The 14105-nt window shown below is 42.3% G+C and overlaps 1 protein-coding gene across 1 annotated transcript in view; it reads right to left on the reverse strand.

Moving 5' to 3' along the window:
- Nucleotides 1-956: 956 nt before the first annotated feature.
- LOC144737627 (mucin-2-like) overlaps nucleotides 957-14105 on the reverse strand; it is a 50741-nt gene continuing 37592 nt past the window's right edge. The window contains exons 29-38 of the mRNA XM_078620396.1: nucleotides 13065-13220; nucleotides 12424-12579; nucleotides 11771-11926; nucleotides 10469-10624; nucleotides 9820-9975; nucleotides 9165-9320; nucleotides 7206-7361; nucleotides 5247-5402; nucleotides 4597-4752; nucleotides 957-1126 (exon numbers count right to left, since the gene is read on the reverse strand). Coding sequence (XP_078476522.1) covers nucleotides 957-1126; nucleotides 4597-4752; nucleotides 5247-5402; nucleotides 7206-7361; nucleotides 9165-9320; nucleotides 9820-9975; nucleotides 10469-10624; nucleotides 11771-11926; nucleotides 12424-12579; nucleotides 13065-13220 — 1574 coding nt within the window. The remainder of the gene's footprint in view (nucleotides 1127-4596; nucleotides 4753-5246; nucleotides 5403-7205; nucleotides 7362-9164; nucleotides 9321-9819; nucleotides 9976-10468; nucleotides 10625-11770; nucleotides 11927-12423; nucleotides 12580-13064; nucleotides 13221-14105) is intronic.

The raw sequence follows: 14105 nt of genomic DNA on the forward strand, positions 1-14105 counted from the left end.
AATAAAAGCCTCCCCATGATGTCTGGGTTGGGGGGGTTATTTGACGATGCTTCATCATGCTCTTCAGTGCGGGTTAGTGAACGTGGAATGGAGAGCATGGAAGTACATCACAATAAAGGGCTGTGGCATTCTGCCCTGTGCAGTCCGTATTGTAAATATTCAGCCTATGACATCTGTTACACAGATTGTCACCTATCCAAAACCTATCCATTAGCAAGTCTTAATTGTTTTCTGAGATCTAACAAATTAAGTCACTTTGTTTGATTTGATCCTAAGCAGTAAACTTCGTGTATATACGTAATCTAACAAAATGAACACACCTGGCCCTCCTGAGGGTGAGGGTTCTGGCTCCTTGATGCCGGAGGTTGGAGGTGGGGGTGTCGTGTCCTTCGGTGCAGTTGGTTCTTGAGGAGGAGCGCCACTCTCTTCAGGAGCTGGCTTTGTTGGCTTTTCCTCTACAGGGGGTTTCGATGGCACTTTGAAAGAAAAGCAAAGGATGGATCTTAAGGGAATGCAGATTTCTTAAAAATTCTGAGTTGAACCTTGTAAAATGTTGTAAGCAACCTGCAGACAATACTTTAATCTGGATTACGAATAAGTTACTGGACAGTTATACTAAATAATGTACAGCTCTTTGCCAATACACTGCTCAGTTAAAGCCTCCCCATGGTGTCTGGGTTGGGGGGGTTATTTGACGATGCTTCATCATGCTCTTCAGTGCGGGTTAGTGAACGTGGAATGGAGAGTATGGAAGTACATCACAATAAAGGGCTGTGGCATTCTGCTCTGTGAAGTCAATATTATAAATATTCAGCCTATGACATCTGTTACACAGATTGTCACCTATCCAAAACCTATCCATTAGCAAGTCTTAATTGTTTTCTGAGATCTAACAAATTAAGTCACTTTGTTTGATTTGATCCTAAGCTGTATACTTCCTGTATATATATAAAATCTTACGAAATGAACACACCTGGCCCTTCTGAAGGTGAGGGTTCTGGCTCCATGTTGCCGGAGGTTGGAGGTGGGAGTGTCTTGTCCTTCGGTGCAGTTGGTTCTGGAGGAGCGCCACTCTCTTCAGGTGCTGGCTTTGTTGGCTTTTCCTCAACAGGGGGTTTCGATGGCACTTTGAAAGAAAAGCAAAGAATGGATCGTAAGGGAATGCAGTTTTCTCAAACATTCTGAGTTGAACCTTGTAAAATGTTGTAAGCAACGTGCAGACAATACTTTAATCTGGATTACGAATCAGTTACTGGACAGTTATACTAAATAATGTACAGCTCTTTGCCAATACACTGCTCAATTAAAGCCTCCCCATGGTGTCTGGGTTGGGGGGGTTATTTGACGATGCTTCATCATGCTCTTCAGTGCGGGTTAGTGAACGTGGGATGGGGGGCATGGAAGTACATCACAATAAAGGGCTGTGGCATTCTGCTCTGTGAAGTCCATATTATAAATATTCATCATTTGACAATCTGTTACACAGATTGTCACCTATCCAAAACCTATCCAGGATCAAGTCTTAATAAGTTTCTGAGATCTAACAAATTAAGTCACTATGTTTTAATTGATCCTAAGCTGTATACTTCCTATATATACTATGAGATCTCTTTTACCAGTGGCAAAATATAATAGTAGGTTTTTACCCTTTTAACTGGTACAAAACTGACACCTTTATTCAAGGCATCATGTTTGCAATGACCACAACACAAGTAGTCAAAAAAGCAAACAAAAAGAAGCAACTCTGATAAGGATGATAATATGCACTGTCCTTGAAGTTGATTGGCCCACACCCGAGACGGCTTTCTTTAGAGCCTAGTCCCCATTGGTGTAGGGCCAGATGACACCAGAAGGCGTACAACTCAAACACAGTGCAATATCAGAGTATTGAGAGCTCGGGTGAAGCATTTACACTATGAGATCTCTTTTACCAGTGGCAAAATATAATAGTAGGTTTTTACCCTTTTAACTGGTACAAAACTGACACCTTTATTCAAGGCATCATGTTTGCAATGACCACAACACAAGTAGTCAAAAAAGCAAACAAAAAGAAGCAACTCTGATAAGGATGATAATATGCACTGTCCTTGAAGTTGATTGGCCCACACCCGAGACGGCTTTCTTTAGAGCCTAGTCCCCATTGGTGTAGGGCCAGATGACACCAGAAGGCGTACAACTCAAACACAGTGCAATATCAGAGTATTGAGAGCTCGGGGTAAGCATTTACACTATGAGATCTCTTTTACCAGTGGCAAAATATAATAGTAGGTTTTTACCCTTTTAACTGGTACAAAACTGACACCTTTATTCAAGGCATCATGTTTGCAATTAGGCATCATGTTTGCAATTATATTTTGCCACTGGTAAAAGAGATCTCATAGTGTAAATGCTTACCCCGAGCTCTCAATACTCTGATATTGCACTGTGTTTGAGTTGTACGCCTTCTGGTGTCATCTGGCCCTACACCAATGGGGACTAGGCTCTAAAGAAAGCCGTCTCGGGTGTGGGCCAATCAACTTCAAGGACAGTGCATATTATCATCCTTATCAGAGTTGCTTCTTTTTGTTTGCTTTTTTGACTACTTGTGTTGTGGTCATTGCAAACATGATGCCTTGAATAAAGGTGTCAGTTTTGTACCAGTTAAAAGGGTAAAAACCTACTATTATATTTTGCCACTGGTAAAAGAGATCTCATAGTGTAAATGCTTACCCCGAGCTCTCAATACTCTGATATTGCACTGTGTTTGAGTTGTACGCCTTCTGGTGTCATCTGGCCCTACACCAATGGGGACTAGGCTCTAAAGAAAGCCGTCTCGGGTGTGGGCCAATCAACTTCAAGGACAGTGCATATTATCATCCTTATCAGAGTTGCTTCTTTTTGTTTGCTTTTTTGACTACTTGTGTTGTGGTCATTGCAAACATGATGCCTTGAATAAAGGTGTCAGTTTTGTACCAGTTAAAAGGGTAAAAACCTACTATTATATTTTGCCACTGGTAAAAGAGATCTCATAGTGTAAATGCTTCACCCGAGCTCTCAATACTCTGATATTGCACTGTGTTTGAGTTGTACGCCTTCTGGTGTCATCTGGCCCTACACCAATGGGGACTAGGCTCTAAAGAAAGCCGTCTCGGGTGTGGGCCAATCAACTTCAAGGACAGTGCATATTATCATCCTTATCAGAGTTGCTTCTTTTTGTTTGCTTTTTTTGACTACTTGTGTTGTGGTCATTGCAAACATGATGCCTTGAATAAAGGTGTCAGTTTTGTACCAGTTAAAAGGGTAAAAACCTACTATTATATTTTGCCACTGGTAAAAGAGATCTCATAGTGTAAATGCTTCACCCGAGCTCTCAATACTCTGATATTGCACTGTGTTTGAGTTGTACGCCTTCTGGTGTCATCTGGCCCTACACCAATGGGGACTAGGCTCTAAAGAAAGCCGTCTCGGGTGTGGGCCAATCAACTTCAAGGACAGTGCATATTATCATCCTTATCAGAGTTGCTTCTTTTTGTTTGCTTTTTTGACTACTTGTGTTGTGGTCATTGCAAACATGATGCCTTGAATAAAGGTGTCAGTTTTGTACCAGTTAAAAGGGTAAAAACCTACTATTATATTTTGCCACTGGTAAAAGAGATCTCATAGTGTAAATGCTTACCCCGAGCTCTCAATACTCTGATATTGCACTGTGTTTGAGTTGTACGCCTTCTGGTGTCATCTGGCCCTACACCAATGGGGACTAGGCTCTAAAGAAAGCCGTCTCGGGTGTGGGCCAATCAACTTCAAGGACAGTGCATATTATCATCCTTATCAGAGTTGCTTCTTTTTGTTTGCTTTTTTGACTACTTGTGTTGTGGTCATTGCAAACATGATGCCTTGAATAAAGGTGTCAGTTTTGTACCAGTTAAAAGGGTAAAAACCTACTATTATATTTTGCCACTGGTAAAAGAGATCTCATAGTGTAAATGCTTCACCCGAGCTCTCAATACTCTGATATTGCACTGTGTTTGAGTTGTACGCCTTCTGGTGTCATCTGGCCCTACACCAATGGGGACTAGGCTCTAAAGAAAGCCGTCTCGGGTGTGGGCCAATCAACTTCAAGGACAGTGCATATTATCATCCTTATCAGAGTTGCTTCTTTTTGTTTGCTTTTTTGACTACTTGTGTTGTGGTCATTGCAAACATGATGCCTTGAATAAAGGTGTCAGTTTTGTACCAGTTAAAAGGGTAAAAACCTACTATTATATTTTGCCACTGGTAAAAGAGATCTCATAGTGTAAATGCTTACCCCGAGCTCTCAATACTCTGATATTGCACTGTGTTTGAGTTGTACGCCTTCTGGTGTCATCTGGCCCTACACCAATGGGGACAAGGCTCTAAAGAAAGCCGTCTCGGGTGTGGGCCAATCAACTTCAAGGACAGTGCATATTATCATCCTTATCAGAGTTGCTTCTTTTTGTTTGCTTTTTTGACTACTTGTGTTGTGGTCATTGCAAACATGATGCCTTGAATAAAGGTGTCAGTTTTGTACCAGTTAAAAGGGTAAAAACCTACTATTATTCCTATATATATATATATAATCTAACAAAATGAACACACCTGGCCCTCCTGAGGGTGAGGGTTCTGGCTCTTTGATGCCGGAGGTTGGAGGTGGGGGTGTCTTGTCCTTCGGTGCAGTTGGTTCTTGAGGAGGAGCGCCACTCTCTTCAGGAGCTGGCTTTGTTGGCTTTTCCTCAACAGGGGGTTTCGTTGGCACTTTAAAAGAAAAGCAAAGGATGGATCTTAAGGGAATGCAGTTTTCTCCAACATTCTGAGTTGAACCTTTTAAAAAGTCGTAAGCAACCTGCAGACAATACTTTAATCTGGATAACCAATAAGTTACTGGACAGTTATACTAAATAATGTACAGCTCTTTGCCAATACATTGCTCAATTAAAGCCTCCCCATGATGTCTGGGTTGGGGGGGTTATTTGACGATGCTTCATCATGCTCTTCAGTGCGGGTTAGTGAACGTGGGATGGGGGGGCATGGAAGTACATCACAATAAAGGGCTGTGGCATTCTGCTCTGTCAAGTCCATATTATAATTATTCAGCCTATGACATCTGTTACACAGATTATCACCTATCCAAAACCTATCCAGGATCAAGTCTTGATTAGATTCTGAGATCTTACAAATTAAGTGACGTTGTTTGATTTGATCCTAAGCAGTAAACTACCTGTATATATAATCTAACAAAATGAACACACCTGGCCCTCCTGAGGGTGAGGGTTCTGGCTCCTTGATGCCGGAGGTTGGAGGTGGGGGTGTCTTGTCCTTCGGTGCAGTTGGTTCTTGAGGAGGAGCGCCACTCTCTTCAGGAGCTGGCTTTGTTGGCTTTTCCTCAACAGGGGGTTTCGATGGCACTTTGAAAGAAAAGCAAAGGATGGATCTTAAGGGAATGCAGATTTATCAAACATTCTGAGTTGAACCTTGGAAAATGTTGTAAGCAACCTGCAGACAATACTTTAATCTGGATTACGAATACGTTACTGGACAGTTATACTAAATAATGTACAGCTCTTTGCCAATACACTGCTCAATTAAAGCCTCCCCATGGTGTCTGGGTTGGGGGGGTTATTTGACGATGCTTCATCATGCTCTTCAGTGCGGGTTAGTGAACGTGGAATGGAGAGCATGGAAGTACATCACAATAAAGGGCTGTGGCATTCTGCTCTGTGAAGTCAATATTATAAATATTCAGTCTCTGACATCTGTTACACAGATTGTCACCTATCCAAAACCTATCCAGGATCAAGTCTTAATAAGTTTCTGAGATCTAACAAATTAAGTCACTATGTTTTAATTGATCCTAAGCTGTATACTTCCTGTATATATATATATATAATCTAACAAAATGAACACACCTGGCCCTCCTGAGGGTGAGGGTTCTGGCTCCTTGATGCCGGAGGTTGGAGGTGGGGGTGTCTTGTCCTTCGGTGCAGTTGGTTCTTGAGGAGGAGCGCCACTCTCTTCAGGAGCTGGCTTTGTTGGCTTTTCCTCTACAGGGGGTTTCGATGGCACTTTGAAAGAAAAGCAAAGGATGGATCTTAAGGGAATGCAGATTTCTCAAACAGTCTGAGTTGAACCTTGTAAAATGTTGTAAGCAACCTGCAGACAATACTTTAATCTGGATTACGAATAAGTTACTGGACATTTATACTAAATAATGTACAGCTCTTTGCCAATACACTGCTCAATTAAAGCCTCCCCATGGTGTCTGGGTTGGGGGGGTTATTTGACGATGCTTCATCATGCTCATCAGTGCGGGTTAGTGAACGTGGAATGGAGAGTATGGAAGTACATCACAATAAAGGGCTGTGGCATTCTGCTCTGTGAAGTCAATATTATAAATATTCAGTCTCTGACATCTGTTACACAGATTGTCACCTATCCAAAACCTATCCAGGATCAAGTCTTAATAAGTTTCTGAGATCTAACAAATTAAGTCACTATGTTTTAATTGATCCTAAGCTGTATACTTCCTGTATATATATATAATCTAACAAAATGAACACACCTGGCCCTCCTGAGGGTGAGGGTTCTGGCTCCTTGATGCCGGAGGTTGGAGGTGGGGGTGTCTTGTCCTTCGGTGCAGTTGGTTCTTGAGGAGGAGCGCCACTCTCTTCAGGAGCTGGCTTTGTTGGCTTTTCCTCTACAGGGGGTTTCGATGGCACTTTGAAAGAAAAGCAAAGGATGGATCTTAAGGGAATGCAGTTTTCTCCAACATTCTGAGTTGAACCTTTTAAAAAGTCGTAAGCAACCTGCAGACAATACTTTAATCTGGATAACCAATAAGTTACTGGACAGTTATACTCAATAATGTACAGCTCTTTGCCAATACACTGCTCAATTAAAGCCTCCCCATGATGTCTGGGTTGGGGGGGTTATTTGACGATGCTTCATCATGCTCTTCAGTGCGGGTTAGTGAACGTGGGATGGGGGGCATGGAAGTACATCACAATAAAGGGCTGTGGCATTCTGCTCTGTCAAGTCCATATTATAATTATTCAGCCTATGACATCTGTTACACAGATTATCACCTATCCAAAACCTATCCAGGATCAAGTCTTGATTAGATTCTGAGATCTTACAAATTAAGTGACGTTGTTTGATTTGATCCTAAGCAGTAAACTACCTGTATATATAATCTAACAAAATGAACACACCTGGCCCTCCTGAGGGTGAGGGTTCTGGCTCCTTGATGCCGGAGGTTGGAGGTGGGGGTGTCTTGTCCTTCGGTGCAGTTGGTTCTTGAGGAGGAGCGCCACTCTCTTCAGGAGCTGGCTTTGTTGGCTTTTCCTCAACAGGGGGTTTCGATGGCACTTTGAAAGAAAAGCAAAGGATGGATCTTAAGGGAATGCAGATTTATCAAACATTCTGAGTTGAACCTTGGAAAATGTTGTAAGCAACCTGCAGACAATACTTTAATCTGGATTACGAATACGTTACTGGACAGTTATACTAAATAATGTACAGCTCTTTGCCAATACACTGCTCAATTAAAGCCTCCCCATGGTGTCTGGGTTGGGGGGGTTATTTGACGATGCTTCATCATGCTCTTCAGTGCGGGTTAGTGAACGTGGAATGGAGAGCATGGAAGTACATCACAATAAAGGGCTGTGGCATTCTGCTCTGTGAAGTCAATATTATAAATATTCAGTCTCTGACATCTGTTACACAGATTGTCACCTATCCAAAACCTATCCAGGATCAAGTCTTAATAAGTTTCTGAGATCTAACAAATTAAGTCACTATGTTTTAATTGATCCTAAGCTGTATACTTCCTGTATATATATATATATAATCTAACAAAATGAACACACCTGGCCCTCCTGAGGGTGAGGGTTCTGGCTCCTTGATGCCGGAGGTTGGAGGTGGGGGTGTCTTGTCCTTCGGTGCAGTTGGTTCTTGAGGAGGAGCGCCACTCTCTTCAGGAGCTGGCTTTGTTGGCTTTTCCTCTACAGGGGGTTTCGATGGCACTTTGAAAGAAAAGCAAAGGATGGATCTTAAGGGAATGCAGATTTCTCAAACAGTCTGAGTTGAACCTTGTAAAATGTTGTAAGCAACCTGCAGACAATACTTTAATCTGGATTACGAATAAGTTACTGGACAGTTATACTAAATAATGTACAGCTCTTTGCCAATACACTGCTCAATTAAAGCCTCCCCATGGTGTCTGGGTTGGGGGGGTTATTTGACGATGCTTCATCATGCTCATCAGTGCGGGTTAGTGAACGTGGAATGGAGAGTATGGAAGTACATCACAATAAAGGGCTGTGGCATTCTGCTCTGTGAAGTCAATATTATAAATATTCAGTCTCTGACATCTGTTACACAGATTATCACCTATCCAAAACCTATCCAGGATCAAGTCTTATTAAGTTTCTGAGATCTAACAAATTAAGTCACTATGTTTTAATTGATCCTAAGCTGTATACTTCCTGTATATATATATAATCTAACAAAATGAACACACCTGGCCCTCCTGAGGGTGAGGGTTCTGGCTCCTTGATGCCGGAGGTTGGAGGTGGGGGTGTCTTGTCCTTCGGTGCAGTTGGTTCTTGAGGAGGAGCGCCACTCTCTTCAGGAGCTGGCTTTGTTGGCTTTTCCTCTACAGGGGGTTTCGATGGCACTTTGAAAGAAAAGCAAAGGATGGATCTTAAGGGAATGCAGTTTTCTCCAACATTCTGAGTTGAACCTTTTAAAAAGTCGTAAGCAACCTGCAGACAATACTTTAATCTGGATAAACAATAAGTTACTGGACAGTTATACTCAATAATGTACAGCTCTTTGCCAATACATTGCTCAATTAAAGCCTCCCCATGATGTCTGGGTTGGGGGGGTTATTTGACGATGCTTCATCATGCTCTTCAGTGCGGGTTAGTGAACGTGGGATGGGGGGCATGGAAGTACATCACAATAAAGGGCTGTGGCATTCTGCTCTGTCAAGTCCATATTATAATTATTCAGCCTATGACATCTGTTACACAGATTATCACCTATCCAAAACCTATCCAGGATCAAGTCTTGATTAGATTCTGAGATCTAACAAATTAAGTGACGTTGTTTGATTTGATCCTAAGCAGTAAACTACCTGTATATATAATCTAACAAAATGAACACACCTGGCCCTCCTGAGGGTGAGGGTTCTGGCTCCTTGATGCCGGAGGTTGGAGGTGGGGGTGTCTTGTCCTTCGGTGCAGTTGGTTCTTGAGGAGGAGCGCCACTCTCTTCAGGAGCTGGCTTTGTTGGCTTTTCCTCAACAGGGGGTTTCGATGGCACTTTGAAAGAAAAGCAAAGGATGGATCTTAAGGGAATGCAGATTTCTCAAACAGTCTGAGTTGAACCTTGTAAAATGTTGTAAGCAACCTGCAGACAATACTTTAATCTGGATTACGAATAAGTTACTGGACAGTTATACTAAATAATGTACAGCTCTTTGCCAATACACTGCTCAATTAAAGCCTCCCCATGGTGTCTGGGTTGGGGGGGTTATTTGACGATGCTTCATCATGCTCATCAGTGCGGGTTAGTGAACGTGGAATGGAGAGTATGGAAGTACATCACAATAAAGGGCTGTGGCATTCTGCTCTGTGAAGTCAATATTATAAATATTCAGTCTCTGACATCTGTTACACAGATTGTCACCTATCCAAAACCTATCCAGGATCAAGTCTTAATAAGTTTCTGAGATCTAACAAATTAAGTCACTATGTTTTAATTGATCCTAAGCTGTATACTTCCTATATATATATATATAATCTAACAAAATGAACACACCTGGCCCTCCTGAGGGTGAGGGTTCTGACTCTTTGATGCCGGAGGTTGGAGGTTGGGGTGTCTTGTCCTTCGGTGCAGTTGGTTCTTGAGGAGGAGCGCCACTCTCTTCAGGAGCTGGCTTTGTTGGCTTTTCCTCAACAGGGGGTTTCGTTGGCACTTTAAAAGAAAAGCAAAGGATGGATCTTAAGGGAATGCAGTTTTCTCAAACATTCTGAGTTGAACCTTTTAAAATGTCGTAAGCAACCTGCAGACAATACTTTAATCTGGATAACCAATAAGTTACTGGACAGTTATACTAAATAATGTACAGCTCTTTGCCAATACATTGCTCAATTAAAGCCTCCCCATGGTGTCTGGGTTGGGGGGGTTATTTGACGATGCTTCATCATGCTCTTCAGTGCGGGTTAGTGAACGTGGGATGGGGGGCATGGAAGTACATCACAATAAAGGGCTGTGGCATTCTGCTCTGTCAAGTCCATATTATAATTATTCAGCCTATGACATCTGTTACACAGATTATCACCTATCCAAAACCTATCCAGGATCAAGTCTTGATTAGATTCTGAGATCTAACAAATTAAGTGACGTTGTTTGATTTGATCCTAAGCAGTAAACTACGTGTATATATAATCTTACAAAATGAACACACCTGGCCCTCCTGAGGGTGAGGGTTCTGGCTCCTTGATGCCGGAGGTTGGAGGTGGGGGTGTCTTGTCCTTCGGTGCAGTTGGTTCTTGAGGAGGAGCGCCACTCTCTTCAGGAGCTGGCTTTGTTGGCTTTTCCTCTACAGGGGGTTTCGATGGCACTTTAAAGAAAAGCAAAGGATGGATCTTAAGGGAATGCAGATTTCTCAAACATTCTGAGTTGAACCTTGTAAAATGTTGTAAGCAACCTGCAGACAATACTTTAATCTGGATTACGAATACGTTACTGGACAGTTATACTAAATAATGTACAGCTCTTTGCCAATACACTGCTCAATTAAAGCCTCCCCATGGTGTCTGGGTTGGGGGGGTTATTTGACGATGCTTCATCATGCTCTTCAGTGCGGGTTAGTGAACGTGGAATGGAGAGTATGGAAGTACATCACAATAAAGGGCTGTGGCATTCTGCTCTGTGAAGTCAATATTAATAATATTCAGTCTCTGACATCTGTTACACAGATTGTCACCTATCCAAAACCTATCCAGGATCAAGTCTTAATACGTTTCTGAGATCTAACAAATTAAGTCACTATGTTTTAATTGATCCTAAGCTGTATACTTCCTGTATATATATATAATCTAACAAAATGAACACACCTGGCCCTCCTGAGGGTGAGGGTTCTGGCTCCTTGATGCCGGAGGTTGGAGGTGGGGGTGTCTTGTCCTTCGGTGCAGTTGGTTCTTGAGGAGGAGCGCCACTCTCTTCAGGAGCTGGCTTTGTTGGCTTTTCCTCAACAGGGGGTTTCGATGGCACTTTGAAAGAAAAGCAAAGGATGGATCTTAAGGGAATGCAGATTTCTCAAACATTCTGAGTTGAACCTTGCAAAATGTTGTAAGCAACCTGCAGACAATACTTTAATCTGGATTACGAATAAGTTACTGGACAGTTATACTAAATAATGTACAGCTCTTTGCCAATACACTGCTCAATTAAAGCCTCCCCACGGTGTCTGGGTTGGGGGGGGGTATTTGACGATGCTTCATCATGCTCTTCAGTGCGGGTTAGTGAACGTGGGATGGGGGGCATGGAAGTACATCACAATAAAGGGCTGTGGCATTCTGCTCTGTCAAGTCCATATTATAATTATTCAGCCTATGACATCTGTTACACAGATTATCACCTATCCAAAACCTATCCAGGATCAAGTCTTGATTAGATTCTGAGATCTAACAAATTAAGTGACGTTGTTTGATTTGATCCTAAGCAGTAAACTACCTGTATATATAATCTAACAAAATGAACACACCTGGCCCTCCTGAGGGTGAGGGTTCTGGCTCCTTGATGCCGGAGGTTGGAGGTGGGGGTGTCTTGTCCTTCGGTGCAGTTGGTTCTTGAGGAGGAGCGCCACTCTCTTCAGGAGCTGGCTTTGTTGGCTTTTCCTCTACAGGGGGTTTCGATGGCACTTTGAAAGAAAAGCAAAGGATGGATCTTAAGGTAATGCAGATTTCTCAAACAGTCTGAGTTGAACCTTGTAAAATGTTGTAAGCAACCTGCAGACAATACTTTAATCTGGATTACGAATAAGTTACTGGACAGTTATACTAAATAATGTACAGCTCTTTGCCAATACACTGCTCAATTAAAACCTCCCCATGGTGTCTGGGTTGGGGGGGTTATTTGACGATGCTTCATCATGCTCATCAGTGCGGGTTAGTGAACGTGGAATGGAGAGTATGGAAGTACATCACAATAAAGGGCTGTGGCATTCTGCTCTGTGAAGTCAATATTATAAATATTCAGTCTCTGACATCTGTTACACAGATTATCACCTATCCAAAACCTATCCATTAGCAAGTCTCAATTGTTTTCTGAGATCTAACAAATTAAGTCACTTTGTTTGATTTGATCCTAAGCTGTATACTTCCTGTATATATATAAAATCTTACGAAATGAACACACCTGGCCCTTCTGAAGGTGTGGGTTCTGGCTCCTTGATGCCGGAGGTTGGAGGTGGGGGTGTCTTGTCCTTCGGTGCAGTTGGTTCTTGAGGAGGAGCGCCACTCTCTTCAGGAGCTGGCTTTGTTGGCTTTTCCTCAACAGGGGGTTTCGATGGCACTTTGAAAGAAAAGCAAAGAATGGATCTTAAGGGAATGCAGTTTTCTCAAACATTCTGAGTTGAACCTTGTAAAATGTTGTAAGCAACCTGCAGACAATACTTTAATCTGGATTACGAATAAGTTACTGGACATTTATACTAAATAATGTACAGCTCATTGCCAATACACTGCTCAATTAAAGCCTCCCCATGGTGTCTGGGTTGGGGGGGTTATTTGACGATGCTTCATCATGCTCTTCAGTGCGGGTTAGTGAACGTGGAATGGAGAGTATGGAAGTACATCACAATAAAGGGCTGTGGCATTCTGCTCTGTGAAGTCAAATATTCAGTCTCTGACATCTGTTACACAGATTATCACCTATCCAAAACCTAACCAGGATCAAGTCTTGATTAGTTACTGAGATCTAACAAATTAAGTGATGTTGTTTGATTTGATCCTAAGCAGTAAACTACCTGTATATATAATCTTACAAAATGAACACACCTGGCCCTCCTGAGGGTGAGGGTTCTGGCTCCTTGATGCCGGAGGTTGGAGGTGGGGGTGTCTTGTCCTTCGGTGCAGTTGGTTCTTGAGGAGGAGCGCCACTCTCTTCAGGAGCTGGCTTTGTTGGCTTTTCCTCAACAGGGGGTTTCGATGGCACTTTGAAAGAAAAGCAAAGGATGGATCTTAAGGGAATGCAGATTTCTCAAACATTCTGAGTTGAACCTTGTAAAATGTTGTAAGCAACATGCAGACAATACTTTAATCTGGATTACGAATAAGTTACTGGACAGTTATACTAAATAATGTACAGCTCTTTTCCAATACACTGCTCAATTAAAGCCTCCCCATGGTGTCTGGGTTGGGGGGGTTATTTGACGATGCTTCATCATGCTCTTCAGTGCGGGTTAGTGAACGTGGAATGGAGAGTATGGAAGTGCATCACAATAAAGGACTGTGGCATTGTGCTCTGTGAAGTCCATATTATAAATATTCAGCCTATGACATCTGTTACACAGATTATCACCTATCCAAAACCTATCCAGGATCAAGTCTTAATTAGTTTCTGAGATCTAACAAATAAGTGTCTTTGTTTGGTTTGATCCTAAGCGGTAAACTTCGTGTATATATATAATCTAACAAAATGAACACACCTGGCCCTCCTGAGGGTGAGGGTTCTGGCTCCTTGATGCCGGAGGTTGGAGGTGGGGGTGTCTTGTCCTTCGGTGCAGTTGGTTCTTGAGGAGGAGCGCCACTCTCTTCAGGAGTTGGTTTTGTTGGCTTTTCCTCAACAGGGGGTTTCGATGGCACTTTGAAAGAAAAGCAAAGGATGGATCTTAAGGGAATGCAGATTTCTCAAGCATTTTCAGTTGAATCTTGTAAAATGTTGTAAGCAAACTTCAGACAATACTTTAATCTGTATTACAAATAAGTAACTGGAAAGTGATACTAAATAATGTACAGCTCTTTGCCAATACACTGCTCAATTAATACCTCCCCAAGGTTTCTGGGTTGGGGGGGTTATTTGACGATGCTTCATCATGC

The sequence above is a fragment of the Lampetra planeri genome, chromosome 72 (genome assembly GCF_965212315.1).
Source record: "Lampetra planeri chromosome 72, kcLamPlan1.2.h2, whole genome shotgun sequence".
NCBI classification, from domain to species: Eukaryota; Metazoa; Chordata; class Hyperoartia; order Petromyzontiformes; family Petromyzontidae; genus Lampetra; species Lampetra planeri.